Source organism: Chroicocephalus ridibundus, chromosome 5, assembly GCF_963924245.1.
Source record: "Chroicocephalus ridibundus chromosome 5, bChrRid1.1, whole genome shotgun sequence".
NCBI classification, from domain to species: Eukaryota; Metazoa; Chordata; class Aves; order Charadriiformes; family Laridae; genus Chroicocephalus; species Chroicocephalus ridibundus.
This window is the reverse complement of record NC_086288.1, coordinates 5,691,942-5,707,432: the sequence shown is the minus strand read 5'-3', so window position 1 is coordinate 5,707,432 and position 15,491 is coordinate 5,691,942. Positions and strand designations below refer to the sequence as shown.

Below are 15,491 nucleotides of genomic sequence, written 5' to 3'. Positions count from 1 at the left end.
TCATGTCCCCATGGCCCTGTGTCCCACATCCCCAGCCCTGTGTCCTATGTCCCCAGCCCCGTGTCCTGTGTCCCCAGCCCCGTGTCCCAGACTGCGTCCCTTGTCCCCAGCCTTCTGTCCCGCGTCCCCAGCCCCGCATCGTGCATCCCATCTCCTATACGCCACTTCCATGACCCTGTGTGCCATGTCCCTGTGTCCCGTGTCCCCAGCCCCGTGTCCCAGGCTGCGTCCCTTGTCCCCAGCCTTCTGTCCCGCGTCCCCACCCCCTACATCGTGCGCCCCACCTCCCGCGCCCGTGTCCCCGCGTCCCACCTCCCCAGCCCTTCCCCTCCCAACCCCGCACCCCTCCATCACCCCCGCGCCCCCCGTCTCCCTCCCGCCTCCTCCGCCCCGTCCCTCCCCCGGCCCCCGCCGCCCCGCCCCGTCCCCCCGCCGCCCTCCAGCCTCCAGCGCCGCCCGCCCCGGACGCGGCTGCCGCCGGCGGGACGAGGAGCCGGGCCGGACGCACCATGAGCAGCCTCCCCGCCGCCGACCGGGAGGGCGGCCCCGCCGACACCGGCCTGCCCGAGGAGGAGGTAGCTGGGGGGGGGGACGGGGGACGGGACACCAAGGGGCGGGGGGACACCCCGCCGCGGAAGGGGAGTGATGGCGGAGGGGGGGGGGGTGGTCCGGCATCCCCTTCCCCACCCGCGATCCCCCACCCGCGATGCCTCACCGGGGTGGTGGTGGTGGTGGTGGGGGGGGGGGTGTCCGCCATCGAGTTAGGGGGGCGCGGGGGGGGGGGTCCCCCCCACCACGGGGGGCTGCGTGTGTAGGGGGAACGACCGGCGGGCAGCGCATCCCCCCCCCCCACCGCCCGCCGCCTCCCGGGACATCCCACCGCATCTCCCCGCAAACACACCGCCGCCTCCCCGGGGCTCAGGGGAGCCCCACCGGAGACATGCAGCCCCCCCCCCCCCCCCCCAGACTCGCCCCCAATCAGGGCGGTGGGGGGGGGGGCAAAGCAGTCGCTCCCCCCCACCCCCCCCAACCCCGCCGGGGCCGGTGCTCGGCGCTGCCGGGGCGGTTTGCGGGGTGCCGCTGGGTACCGCGGCTCCCGGTGGGCTTCGCCTCCTTCTTCCCGCGGGTCTCCCCCCAAAAATGGAGGAACCGCTCCCCTCCCCACGGGAGACGGACCCCTTCTCCCCCCCCATCCTCGCCCCGCCACGGGGTTTTGCTCCCTCGCAACCGCCCAAGTTCCTGGGTTTGCCCGTGACCTTGAGGTGGGAATTTGGACTTTGGGAAGGTGAGGGCAGGCGGATAGGATCTCTTCCTCGCCTTTCACCCGCCGGGCTGCTCCGGCACGTCCCCTCCGGCTTCTCCGCGGGGTCTGCGGTTGACAGAGAACGCCGGGATGCGGCGCGCAGCCGCTCGCCTGCTGTCGCCTACCTCGGTTCTTTTTATTCCAGAGGCGATTCCGGCCTGAAACTTCCCAAAGTTTCCCCAAGCGCTCCGCTCGTGGGGAGTTCTTCCGCCGGCGGCCTCGCCGGGTGCAGGGCAGACGATGCTGCCGGCTCCTTGTCGGTGATGTCACGGTGCGGCTCGGAGCTTCACGGAGGCCTGTGGCCTTTCCCCATGGTGTGGCACGTGCCACGCTGGCCACGGGTAGCCCTCACCCTGGCTCCTGGCCCTTGGGGACCCCCTGACCTTGCCCTGCAGCCCCGTCCGGGGGGATGCTGGACGTGAGGAGTCCCCGGAGGGGCGGGCTGCGGGGTGCCAGGGTCCTCCCGCCATGCCGGGGACGTGTTAAGGAGGGCGATGGCCACTCGTGTTTGCAAGCCGGGCTCCTCCGGTGCCAGGCAGGTATGTTTTTCTCCCCCCCCGCCAGCCCGGCACGAGTTTTTCCCAGCCCTGGCTGGAAGAGCCGGTGCCGTCGAGTATTTGTTTAAGCGCCGGGGAAGGGGGTTGCCCAGCTACTGCGCCCTGCAAACCTCTCCCCTCCCCGGGGCTCGCCTTCCAGCCTTGTCGTACCCCCCCCCCGCCCCCCCCAAAAAAGATGGAGAAGCAGCACACGTCCCGGGGAGGTCGATCAGGGCACTGCGAGGTGGGACAAGCCCCCCGCTTTGGCCCCTGCCTCCTCCCTGGGCTGGCGGGAGTCCCGCTGCCTGCTCCCGGCCTCCCCATCCCTCTGGCCGACCCCCTGAGAGGGACCCCCTGGCGCAGGGGAGCTGTGGGACAGGGGGGTGGGGGGTGGGTTTCCCCATGGAGGAGCCTCGCGGGGGGGACCAGAATTTGGAAAGGAGGTCACGTCACTCCGGCCGAGCGAGAACGGCATGTAAAAGGCTCCGACGGAGGCCTTATTTGGTAGCGGAGCAGCTCCAGAGAGCCCGGCTCGTGGCCCTTGTCCCCATCCCATGCCAGATCCCTCATCCCGGGGGACTGGGGTGCAGGGAGGGGACCCCTGGGGTGGTTTCTGGGGCAGGGGGAAGGTGCCCAGCGAGTGGATAAGCTTTTCCCCGTGGCCCCTGCGTCGCTTCCCCCAGTGATCCCGCTTCCTTTCCTCCTTGGAGCGTGGGGTCCGGAGGGTTTGGGAGCAAGCCGCGGGCGGGACGTGGGTTTGCTCTGTTGCAATCCCCCATCTGCTCCCTTGGCTTCTCGCTGCTTTTTCCTCCGCCGCTTCCTCGTTCCAGCCCCGGCAGCTCCGGACTCGCTCTTCCCGGAGGGGCCGCTCCTCTCCTCCCGTCCTCTGCCGGACCTTTGGGACGGAGACACGGCTCCGGCTGCCTGAGCCCTGTCCTCCCTCCCGCATCCCAGGGGCGGAGGAGCCGGCATCCCCCCCCCCCCGCCAACCCCCCCCCGGCCTCAGCCTTGTTTATATGTCAGGGAGTTTTGTGGCTTGATGGCGTGCGGACGCGCAGCCCGGGAATCTAAACCCAGCCGAGGAGGAGGACGCTCCATTAGCAGGGAGAGTATTTACGGAAGGACTAATCCCCGCGGGGCTGGAATGCACCCCGCTTTGCTGGGCCCCCTAGGCGGGGTGGGGGGGGAGAAGCTCCGTTTGCCCCGTTTCACGGCTCGATGGCAGCCCCGTTGGCCATCGCCCTCCCGCTCCCCGCCCCGGGCTGGGGTGCCTCCCCGGCGGCGGGCAGCCGAGCGGTTAATCGGGCTGGTAGAGAATTAAAACGAGAGTCCCGTCCCCCACCTCGCTGAAAGGTGGCGGAGGGACGGACGGGACGGAGGGACGGGGAGCTGGGGGTTGAAGGAGGCGATTAAATGCCTCGTGAATGAATCACCCGGACGCCTTCCGCCTCTCCCCGCCGGCCCCGGCCTGTTAACGTTTTACCGGGGGTGGTTCGTGCAGGAGCAGGGGAGCGTGACCGGGGCTGGGTTGGGGGCGGGGGGGGGGCCCGGCATCCCTCGGGGCATCCGGCATCCCTCCGGATGCCGCCATCCGATGGGGGTCCGAGGTGGGCAAACACCTCCCTGGTGCCTGCTTACCTTGGGGAGACAATCCTGGCTTGTGGCTTCATGTGAGGAAGAGGAGGAGGAAGGCTGCCGGCGCTCCGACATGGACCTCTCCATGCTGGGGCTGTGGTCTGGAGACCCCAGCCACCTCCTGGGCCAGGTCCCCGCCTCTCCTCGCGCGTCCCCAGCCCTGACCATCCCAGCAAACCCCTCTCCAGCGTCCCTTAAACTGGTCCCGGATGGGACGTGGTTATTTCGGGGACATCAGAAGGTGATGGCGGGACGCAGAGGAGCAGGCGCAGGCCAGAAGTGGGATGGAGGTGGCTTCCTAGGGAGAGGAGAGCAGCAGAAGCAAGGAGAAGGCTTTCTGCAGGGACAACAAAAGCCAGGAGGGGACAATCCAGGAGTGAGGTGGCGGAGGTGGGATCCAGTGGCCCTGGCAAATGCGGGAGCTGTGGGGCGGCAGCGACAGGAGGGACTGTGGAAAGGGGATTTTGGCGTGTTCCTCCCTGCGGTCCCATAGCTGTCATCCCCGCTGAAGGAAATCAAGGTGGCGGTCACCCGCGAGGTCCTGCACCCACGGCCAGCACCTTCCCGGAGAAAACGTGGGCACTCCTGACCTGGAAGAAACCTTTGTTTTCACCCCCGAATTGTTACAAGAAGGAGAGATGGAGAAACGCGAGAAGAAACTCTGGGAAAATGCCCGCGCGGCAGAATTGAAGCGAAACGGCTCGGGCTGCCCTAAAAAGGGGGTGTCCGGGCTGCGGGAATCCCACCGCCGTGTTCCAGCGCCCTTCGCTAATCCTTGCTCGGGAGACGCAGGCCCGGCCCCATCCCACAAGACACTTTGGGAACCTGTGTCTCACCCGATCCACCTCCCGGAAGGGGGAATTTTTCCCTATGGAAGAGCTCTAAAAAGGCTTCTTTTTTTTTTTTTTTTTTTTTTTCAACCTCCTGCCGCAGGGACAGGATTTTGCCCTGGGAGCGTCGCCGGCAGAGGACGGGAGGCTGAGCCCCTGGGATGGCTCGGCGCGGGAAAGCCTGGAGCGGCTCCCCCGCGGGATGAAGCTCCTCTTCCATTTAAGGGCAGGAGTAATATTTCCGCCTCGAATCTTTCCCTTGGCAGAAGGATATCCGTCCAGCCTGCTGGGAATTATCCCCGAGGACGCTCCCTTTCCCTGCCAGTCCCACCCCCCACCCCCCCAAAACCCTCCCACCTGCTCGTTACCCAGCCCAGCGAAAGGATGCTGCTTACGAAAGGATGCTGTTTACGTAGGACCTACACAAATGTCCCTTTGGCTGGGTACGCCAGCCCCCCCCCCCGCCCCCAGCACCCTTTTGCGGGGTGCAGATGGGGAGCACCCGTCACCTCGTATCTCCTCCCGACCCTAACCCTAAACCCCCCCCCCCCCCCCCACCTCCCCGACCCCCAACCATCCTTTTGGGGCTGGAAACCAGCCGGGGGTGTGTTGGGGGGGGAATCCGTCGGAGCCCTTCTCCCGCTCGCCGCTGTATGATTTTACGGTTTAAAACTTGGCCGGCCCGCGGTTGAACTTTGAAAGAAAACAAGTCATTACCGAAGAGAAGCCCTTCCTTCGCCAGGAGGCCGAATTTCGGAGGGTTTTTTTTATTCAGGGTCTTTTATCCCTCCCATCTCTCTGCCATGCGGCTCCGGGGGGGGCCTGAGCGATCCGGCGAGCCGGGCTCCTAGGGGTTTGGATTTCAGGGAGGCGGCAAATCGGCGGCAGGTTTTATCCCCCCCGCTCCAGGAGCCGTCTCCGCCGCCTCTGGTGTTTCACGCAGCTCGGGAGGCTGGAGGGACGATGGAGACAGGGGGGACCACGCAGGGATGCTCGGCTTCCTCGGGACGCAAACCCATCCGGGAGGGTGGATGGCTCCCGGATAGCGGCCGCGCTCGGGCGGACTTGTCTGAAAGGGAATATTTTTTTTCCCCAGGAAAGGGTAAATTTGCCTTCTTTACGTTGAATTTCACGGGCACGAGGGGAGGTCCTCCGGATGAATCCTTTCCCAGCCCCTGCTGGGAGAAATTCCGGCAGTGTCTCCAGGTGTGGCATTGAACGCCTTGGGATGCTCCGTCACCCTCCGGTCTCAGATGACAGGCAGAAAGCTGGGGGGACTCCCAAGGGTGCCTTGGGGGGGACTGTCCCGGTAGAGGGGACATGCTACCGGGCTGCGCCTACCTGCAGCCCTGGCTCGGGAAGGGGCGAGGACATCCCCGTGCTGATCCCATCCGGCCTGGAGCTCTCAGCATCCCTCTGGGAATGGCCGTGAGCGTCCTTTCCTGCCTTTTCCATTCCTTGCAAGGGGGTGGGATGGCCGTACTTCCACGGCTGGCTTGTTTTCTGGGAGGGACCCCCCTCCCTCCCCCCCCTGTGCACCCAGCGATGCGATGGGTACCAGCATCAGTACCAGCATCAGCGAGATGGGTACCAGCATCAGCGATGGGTATCACCGGGTGGTGGGGGGCTGTTGACACAAGGGCTACATGCAAGCAGCCCCCAGTACCTTTTGTTATTTAATAGACATAGGTCAGCCAGAGGTTTTGTTACCCAAAGCAGGAATGTTTGCTGCTCCCAGGCTGGGAGATGGGGTAGGTGATAGCTTATCTGCAAGAGAAAGAAGAGATGTCAGCAGGAGAATAGGCCCGGGCTGGCCGTTTCTGGCTGTTTTCTCATGTCTCTGTCCCGGGGAAAGAGGGGCGGAGAGGGTGCCTGGCCAAAAAATAAAATAAAAAAAAAATAATTAATAATCAAGTTTCCCCCCCCCCCCCCCTTCTCCAGCCCAAATCTAGCAGCTTGGCACCCGGGATGGGTGACCTCAGTCTAGCCCCTCCAGCCCACCTCTCACGAGGCATTTGGGTGCCTGAAAAAAAATAAGTTACAGCCCTCAAATCCTCCAGATTACCTCCCGGTACGATGCTACGGGAGCAGCAGGAGCGGGGCTGGCTCCCGAGCAAGGCCGGAGCCCAGGGGGACGGCAGGGACCCCACCACGATGGGTTCCGTCCCCGGGGTGGCCAAGCAAGAGCAGAGCCAGTGGGTGATGGCAGCCACGGGGACATGGAATGGCTGAGATCCAGCAGGGTCTGGGCTTAAATACAGCCCCGGGGCCATGGGAAGGGTAGGCGAGTGGATGGCGGGGGGCGGGGGGGGGGTGGTGGTGTCCAGGTGGGGCCAGTTGGGGCCATCATCAGCCCCAGGCTCCCCCCAGCCATTGGTCACCAAAGGGTTTGGATGAGATTTTTGGGGATGAGCTGGTTGTAAAGCAAAACCATCCCCATCTTGCCCAGGCGGGACTTGCCCGTCCCCAAGGAGCCCCGCATCCCCCCCCCCCCCGGCTTTGAGGATGCTGCACCACGGCAAACATTAGATCCACCCAAAAAAGAGTAAAAACCCCTGAAAAGGTGATTTTTTTTCATAAGTCTGCTTAGAACCAGCCCCTTCCAAACCCGGGCCATTCCTCCAGGAGGAAGAGTCGGGGGGATTTGATTCTCCCGGTTCTTAATGAGCTGCTGCAATTAACCAGAGACAATAGGCATTGTCTGCGGAGCAAGGGCTCCGCTGGGGATGCCAGGAGAGATGCCGTTTGCCAGAGCGGGGTCGGAAGGCCCTGGGATGCTGGCGGCCTTTTTGACCCGGAGAGCGCTCGGTGCGGTGAGGACGGGTCTCGGGTACCTTCTTCCCATGGCGTCTTCGCAGCTTGCCTTCCCCGAAACGCCGCGAAATGCCGCGTTCCTCACGTCGGGCTTAAAGGTTTTTGGCTTCCCGAAAGCGGTTCCGCTGGGGCTGGCAGCATCCCTCCGGCGTGCCACCCCCCCTGAGGGAGGTGGCCAGGGATGAGGGAGGGTCCTCAGGAACCTCCTGTCTTCTTTTCCAGGTGAGGACGCTCTTTGTCAGCGGGTTGCCTCTGGACATCAAGCCCCGGGAACTTTACCTGCTCTTCAGGCCCTTTAAGGTACCGGATTTGGTGGGGAAAGAGTGGGGCTGGAGATGTGGCCCCATCCCAATGGCCCCACCAACCTTGGTGGGATGGAGGAACCTGCTGGTTTCCCCCCCCGCCCCAAAAAAAATCTAACGCGGTCATTTTATTCACAGCAACAAGTTTCTGCTCCTTTCCCCTGCTGATAAACCATAAGAAAACGGCCTCGGGCGCTTTGATTACGCCGGGGTTTTAATTGCACGTTGAGTTGTGTCCCCCCCCGCTCATTGGTTGGCAGAGCGTTGGCTGCCAACCTCTCCGGTCCCGTCGCCCTGCCGGACCTCCAGCTCGGACACCGTCCCTTTTCGAACACGGAGGATAACATCACGGGGCAGCCGGCATCCCTACAAAAACCCTTCCGCACCCCGGCGCTGAGCTTTGCCGACCTCCCCCCGCCCCAAAATCCCTCCCTGGCTGTAGGGCTGCGGGGTGATGGATGCGGCCGGTTTTCCCCCTCCGAGGGGAATGGTGGTGGTGGTGGGTGGGGGGAATATCTCCACCAAACGCCCTTTTTTTTTTTTTTTTTTTTTTTTTCATTTATTTCTTCTTTTCTTGCAGGGCTACGAAGGGTCTCTCATCAAACTCACCTCCAAGCAGGTAGGAGCCGCTGCAAAACGGGGCGAGCGCCCCCACGCCACGCTCCCACTCCCCCACCCCCCCCCCCCGTCACACCCCCCACACCCCCTCCCCGGGTCCCCAGGGCCGATGGTGGTGGTGGTGGTGGGGGGGTTGTCCCCATTTTTCTCCCCGCCAGCCTGGGTTGATGGTGCCTCCTCTCCTTCCTCCGCAGCCCGTGGGCTTCGTCAGCTTCGACAGCCGCTCCGAGGCGGAGGCGGCCAAAAACGCCCTGAACGTGAGTGTGTCCGGCCCCTCCATGTTTGCGGGATGTTTATCCTCCCCCCAGCCCTCACCCCGCCATGTTTCCCCGGATACTCTGCAAATTCCTCCCTCCCGGGGATGCGCATCCCTCCAGCCCATCCCCATCCCATCCCCATCTCCATCCTCCCTCCCCGAGGCTGGGGCTGCGTCCCTCTCCCCTTTCCCAGGGCCATCCGGGAGGGCTCGAACCCTACGGATCGGAGCCGGCGAGAGACGCCTCCCCCAGCCTCTCCCGTTTCCCCAGCGGGAAAAACCCCAGCTAAAACTGCGAAAGAAAAAGCAAATTTCACTCTCCTTTAGCAGCCCCTGAAAACAATCACGGGGAGAACCGCGTGTTGCTGGTTCTCCAGCTCCTCCCCGAGTTTCGGGTTGGTTTTTTTTTTGGTTTTTTTTTGTTTTGTTTTGTTCCCCCCCCTCCGCCCCGTCTTCATTTTCAATGTAAAACATTTTTATTTCTTTTTTTTTTTTTGGCTCCTCTAATCCCTCTGGATAAGAGCTGGGCCGCGCGGGAATGCCCGACTGCCAAATATGGTGCCGATGCTAAAGATGCCGGAGGAATGCGAGCCGCCGCGCTCGGGGGCCCCGGCAAATTAGCTCATTTCAAGGCTGGAAGTTGCCCGGGGAGGTTTAAATAAAAAAAAAAAAAAAAAAATTAAAGAAAAAAATAACTAATTGGGAGTTATTTTTTGCGGCGGCGCTCGCCCACCCGCCCTGCCTCCTTCGCCTCTCCCGCAGGGCATCCGCTTCGACCCCGAGATCCCCCAGACGCTGCGGCTGGAGTTCGCCAAGGCCAACACCAAGATGGCCAAGAGCAAGCTGGTGGGCACCCCCAACCCCAGCGCGCCTCTCCCCACCGCCGTACCTCAGTTCATCGCCCGCGAGCCCTGTAAGTATACCCGAGAGGGACCCCTGCGCGGTGTGTGTGTCCCCCCCCCCTCCCAGGACCTTCCGCCGCCGCAGCGCCGGCAGGTTTGGCCCCCCCCACCTCTGCCCCCCCGCTCATTTCCCTGGAGAAAACGCCTTCTTCGGGCAATTTGATGTCACGCAGGGATCCCAAGTGGATGCAGTGGGCTGCTGGAGGGAGCAGGGATGTGGCGGGGTCAGGGCCTGGGAAGGGGGAGGGCGGCGGTGACGGAGAACGCCAGGTCTCTTTGGAAGCGGCAGCGCCCGCTTGCTGGCGAGCGCGGCGGCACGTGCCGGCCGGTGGCCAGTGGTCCCCAAAAGCAGCCGGAGAGGACGCAGGGACGGGGTCGAGGAGTCCCGCCGAGCTGCGGCTGCAGGGGGTGGGGTGGGGTGGGGGTTTGGGGGGCGCCTCGGCGGAGAACCTCGTCCACCTCTTGCCCGTTTCTGCGCCCGGAATCGGAAGGAGCGGCGCTGCCGACGGCGGCGGCGGCGGCTCCTCGTCGGGTCGCCGTTAATTTTCCTTCTTGTTTTCTTGCAGACGAGCTCACAGTGCCTGCACTTTACCCCAGTAGCCCTGAAGTGTGGGGGCCGTACCCTCTGTACCCAGCGGAGTTAGCACCTGCTCTACCTCCTCCTGCTTTCACCTACCCCGCTTCGCTGCACGCCCAGGTAATTCCGACCCCTTCCGCCATCGCTGCGCTCACCTTCCCACCCGCCCCGGACCGCCCCCCTCCCTCCCTCTCCCCCCGTCTTTTCCCCTCCGCTAACCTCCGCCCGGCTAACAGGCACTTTCCCCCCTCTCCCGCCCCGATATTTAGGGATGGCACCCAAACCCAGCTGCCTCTCCCCAAACGCCTCTCTCTGCCTTCCTGCCTTCGCTCCGGCCCGCCCTGGGGGCAGATGGGGGCCACCGGGGGCTGGACCGTCCCCATCGGAACCAAACGACCCCGCAAAATGGGAAGGGGTTTGGGCGGGGAGGGGGGGGGAGGGCACATATCCCGAGCCCCCCGACCCCGAGCACGGCTGGGATGCAGCTTGCCGGGTGCGGGGCGCGAAGGAAAGCGGCTCTGGCGGGGAGGAGAGGGCAAGCGAAGCGCAAATGGAGGAACCCATCTTTTATTGACGAGACGCCGGCTTGTCACAAGGCGCTTTTCTGACAGCTGTCGCCGCCGCTGCCACCGGTGGCCCCCGACAGCAGCACGCCGCCGTTAAAAATTAGCCGTTAAAAATTAACCGCCCGCCCCGGGAGAGAAGCCGGGAAAAGAAGAAGTGGAAATGGAAGCGGCGGAGGATTTCTTTGCAGTGCCAGCTTTTGGGATGTTGCCCGGAGCGGCATCGCAGGGATGCTGGGAAGAGACCCCCACCGTGGGGAGTGAACAGTCGGCCGCGCCGGACATCATCCCATCCCCGACATCATCCCATCCCGGCTATCATCCCATCCCAGCTTTCGCTCCTCGCCGCCGGCTCCGGCTTGGCGGTGAGCGGGAGGAAACGAGCGCATGGAAACAAGATTTACCGGATAAGCCGCATCCGAACGGCTTTTGGTCCTGGCCCGCCGGGATTGAGCCAGGTTATCCGGAGCCACCATTGCCGGGAGCCGGAGGCAGCCGGGGGCTGGTCTGAGTAGGAGGGCGAGGAAAAGCGCTGGGCGTAGGAACCAGCCGCAGCCTTTGGATGAAACTCCGGGGCTTTTGGGGCCCTGCTGTTTATAGGAAGAGCGGGGGTAAATATTATTGCAGCTACGTACTCGCCTTGTCAAATAACGGCCAACAGGCAGCACCTGCGCGGCTCGGGATGCTGGCGAAACGGCCGGCGAAGGGAACAGAGGCGTAAGGAGGGAGCTCCGGGAAAACCCAGGCTGAGACCTGATATGAGATGCCGATGGAAGAAATATTACCCGCCGTGGTTACAGAGCCAGCATGGCGGGGAGGACGGTGGTGGCACCTTCCCCGTCACCCCTGGTGGCCGCAGCCTGTCCCCGTCCCCCGCCGTGCGGCTGCCGGCGTTGGAGAGGGGCGCCACCACCCAAACCTGAGCTGCTCGGGCAGGGTGGCCCCCCCCAGGCCGGGTCCAGAGAGCGACGGGACGAGGAACCTCGGGACGGCGGGGACGAGGTGGCGTTATCCGGGTTTTGGCGTCTGACATCCCCCCAGCTCCGTCTCACATGGGTTTTGCAGGGGTCAAGAGGGGAAAACTCACCTCCTGCTGGGTGACAGCGCGGTGCTGCCGGCCCGGCTGGGCCCTGAGGCAAGGAGCGATGCCGGGGGACGAGCGTTACTGCCCGAACCGGAGCGGGGATGGATGGCTCGTTCCCAGCCCGACTCTTGCCAGAGTTGGCGGCCACCACCCCCTCACCCTCTGCCCCTCTTTTGTCTTCGCAGATGCGCTGGCTCCCTCCCTCCGAGGCTGGTTCTCAGGGCTGGAAGTCCCGTCAGTTCTGCTGAATGCCGGGTGAGTGCCGCCTCCCTGCTCCCCTCCTCCCGTGCTGGCCCGGTGGCCACCTCCACCCTTAGCCTGAGCTCCTGGGGCTCTCCGGTGGCTCAAGGGTGGCCAGACCCTACACCCGCACTGCTGAGGCCACTTTCCAGCAGGCACCGCAGGTCCGGGTGCCCTCCTTTCCCCCCAGGAAGGGGACACCTCTGCCACCGTCCACCCCAACGCTTTCCCGAATATCCCGGGGCAGGACGGAAAGGCAGGTCCGTGCCCGGAGGGCGTAGCAACGGCACGGTCCGGCAAACGATGGCGGCGTCAAGGCCGCCCGGCTGAAGGCAACCTCCGCCTCCCAGGGCGACGCAAACATCGCATGAAACCTTAACGAAATCTCTCCCAACGAGAAGCGCGGCATTACCAAGCCCCCCGCTGCCCGCCCGCCAGGGCTTTGATTACACCTGGGACATCTCGGGATGGAAAAAGCCTTGCGAGATACGCTCTGCAAATAACTCGGTCTTTCGTGGAGAAATAAACACCGGCGATTCAAATAGAAGAGGGGAAAGATGCTGAGTCGAGGCTGAGCGTCGCTCGCCCCGTGATCCCCACCTGCCCCCAACATCCCAGCTGCTGATGCCTGCTGGGAAGCCTCCTGTGCCACATTCGCACCCACCTGCGGAGAAATCCCGGCGGATCCAAGGAGGCTCCGGCATCGGCTGCCCGTCGCCGTCGCTCTGCCCGTCCGCCTGGCCCCCGCAGCCCTGCGCCAGGGCCACGAGGCTCCCTCGCCCGGGCAGCAGACCCCAGACGTGGATCCGCAAAGCATTTACCAGCTATTTTAGGCCCAGCAGATAAAAATAGGGAGCGGCGAGGCTTTGGGAACCAGCGGTTCTTCCAAAATATGGAACGTGCCAATGTTCCCAGCTAAAATGTAAGCAGAGCCGTATTTGGGAAGGGGAGATGAGTGAATTCCTTGGAAGAGGTCCACCTGCCTGCAGCAACCCTGGTAGCCGCAATGAGTGGCGAGGATGGAGGGTCAGGGACCTCCCGGCTCCCTGCCAGGCTCCTCCAGCCGGGAAGGGCTACGGCACAGCCCAGCGAAGGGTTTCGCTGCCGCCTTGGCTCTCCCGCCTGCATCCTCTCCGTATTTGCCAGGTGGAGCCCATGAGGGCAGGGCTGAGCTGCAAAACGGCCCCTTAGGAAGCGCCGACCCCGGCCACCGGCAAAACCACCTCTCCCCGCAGCACAGCGACCTCAGCCCCTGCCAGCGTCCCTAACCCTCCGCTGTGTCCTCTGGCAGGTCTCAGGTGTGTGATGGTGGCCTACAGTCAGTCTTGTGGGTATTAATGGAGTCTTCCAAGGCGGCTACTGGGTTGGCGTGCTCTCCGCAAAACCACAGTGTGCTGGTAAGGCTGCGGCGCGGCCCCGGGCTGCGCGAGGGGGAGGCGGCTGCTTTGGGGAGAGGGGGAGAGGGGCGAGGAAGCCAAGGCGACGGTCCTCGAGGAAATAAAATGGGCAGTGTCCCCGGGGTGGTTGATCGCTGCAGGGTGGCACGGCTGCTTGCCGCTGCGGCGCGGTGCCTCCCGCACCCAACCGCGGCTCCGCCGTTCCCGCGTTTACCGTCGTCGTTATCTGGGGCGAGAGTTTCGCCAGCCGAGGAATGCCTCTCGGCTTTGAATTACCCCCCCCCCCTCCCCGTAATCTCATCTCGCTGCCGTCCTCGTTTCCTGCCTTGGATCAACAGAGACTGAATTCCTCTTAAGTGCGAAATTCAACTCAAAACTTAACTCTCAGCTTCCCAGCTGGTGCCTCCTCGGTTAAAACCCCAGAGGCTACGGCCATCTGGAGGAGCAAACTGGGACCAGTGGGGTCCTCCTCCTACGCCTGGCCGACCGACCCCAGGGTGCCGACAGCCCTGGCTCTTCCTGCAGGCATTTCCCACCTTGCCCTTTCCCGGTTAAACGACCGTCCTTGGAGCACGGGCTGCTCCTTTCCTCGCCCGGTTTCCAAAACAAGCCTTCCTCTCCCCCAGGCTGCGGCACGGGAGCTTCCCCCGTGAAGGAGGAGACATTAACCACACACGGCCCCTTTTCTGCTTTGCCTCAGCCCAAGATCGCGGCTGCTTGCTTTTTTTTTTTTAATTATTATTATTCTTTTATTTTTTAACACCTCTCTCTGTTGTTACAGGCTTGAAAAAAAACCCAAAAAAACGAACCTCACACAAGTTTGGATTCCTCCAAGACTTTCCCACAGCCTCTATCACACATCTGCTCTCCTAGAAGAAAAACGAAAAGCATACCTAGTAATAATATTTTCCTCTTTTACACTGTATATTTGTAAGAAAAGAGTGTGTTACTTCTGAAAGCATGGTTTGACAGGCATTGCTGTAGTGTTTGAAAAGTCTTTTCAAACAGGACCATAGGAAAGCAGACGACAAAAAAAAAAAAAAGAAAAAAACCCACCAAACCCAAGAGCAAGTATTTTTGTACCAAACCTCCCGAATAGGACAATCTTACACTGGGTCAGATCACAGGTTTTGTGCTTGACTTTCGAATGCGTGTAATTCCGAGTGTCTATCCCCCCTCCCCCGCCTCCTCCGACCCCGCCCCCGGCCCCGTCAGCTGCATGTCGAAGGCATGATGTTCACGCGCGTGCGGACGTCGGGACGCACGGTTCGGGTTTGTAGGAATTGCGCTCCGACCGTGTCGGCGAGACGTCTGCGGACACTTACAGTATCACCGTTTTCTTCCCAGTTGTACCAAACGACAACCAGGCAGGACAATCAGAAACTTTCTTATGGTGATTTTTTTTACCTTAGGGCTATGTTAATAGCTTGCTGTGCAAAGCTTCGGCATGGTACAACGGCTCGGATCAGGGATGGGCAGAGACAGCCCGCACATGTAGCAAGGTGACAATTTGCCTCCTCCTCCTCCTCCTCCTCCTGCCATGACTGCTTGAAGTTGTTACGGGCAACGTAAACTGCTGTAATGAGAAAAAAACCAAACCAACAAGCCCTCGGTTCGCCAGCTTACTCGAGGTCGGGTGCGAGGGGCTTAGCCACGTGCCTACCGTTACGCCAAAGCGCTGGGCTGAACTGGGGTTTTAGTGTCAAGGTTATGCTGGTCCGGCGGCTCGCTGTGTGTAATTTCCATGTTTCCATGTGCAAAGACAAGAAGGGAGGCTGCTAACACCCTCGGGGCAGTATCTGTTAACCTTCACAGAGGCAACGTACCAGCAAAGAGACCGCTCGACTTTACTAGTCTTTCCTTCTCCTTGCTCCAGGAGCAATTTGGAAAAACAAAAGAGCAAAGCAAAGCAAAGCAGAACCTCGAACAGATTTCAGTTTCTTGCAAAAGGAGGCGCAAAACTTCTTCCATTGCATTTCCCCCCACCCCCATAGTACACTGAGCTCATCCGCTGCCCGGGCTTCGCCGTAACTGCACCGAAGACACAGGGTGCCCGTGGCCTTGCTAAACATCATAACCTTTTTTCTTCCCCTTTTCTTCCGTTCTGTGGGTGGGCCACGATAAGACGGCTGAGATTTCGGCTGCCGGAGCCAGGGCGGGGTGGGGGGAAACTGTCCCGTTGGGGGTCTTCTGTAAAGAGCGGGATTGATAAAGGCGATGTGAGAAGAAATCAATTCCAAGACAAACCTCTGAGCGGCTCTAAAAGGAACGATACCAGCGTTTCCAAGCGACGGACTAACTCCTTTAGCAAACTATTTCCTGTACTTTGTCTTGTGGAGAGGAGAGAAGCTTCCACATTGTCTACTCCGCTTTTGGAAATATGTTTAAAGGTACTTTTCTATTGTAATTTTTTAAAAATAAAACCAGTGATTAT

General features: G+C 62.2%; 1 protein-coding gene across 2 annotated transcripts; it reads left to right on the top strand.

Annotated features, from left to right (window-relative positions):
- The first annotated feature begins 445 nt into the window (after positions 1–445).
- Positions 446–13,058, top strand: RBPMS (RNA binding protein, mRNA processing factor). 2 transcript variants are annotated; one of them, XM_063335193.1, is made up of 8 exons: positions 446–575; positions 7,341–7,418; positions 8,001–8,039; positions 8,233–8,295; positions 9,057–9,207; positions 9,763–9,893; positions 11,606–11,675; positions 12,952–13,057. In XM_063335193.1, the coding sequence occupies exons 1-7, from the start codon at positions 510–512 to the stop codon at positions 11,666–11,668; spliced, it is 591 nt and encodes a 196-aa protein (XP_063191263.1). In that variant the 5' UTR covers positions 446–509; the 3' UTR covers positions 11,669–11,675; positions 12,952–13,057. The 2 variants fall into 2 exon arrangements, with proteins under 2 accessions (XP_063191263.1, XP_063191262.1); XM_063335192.1 differs by lacking the exon at positions 446–575 and adding an exon at positions 4,818–5,510 and having other exon boundaries at positions 12,952–13,058.
- The last annotated feature ends 2,433 nt before the right edge of the window (positions 13,059–15,491 follow it).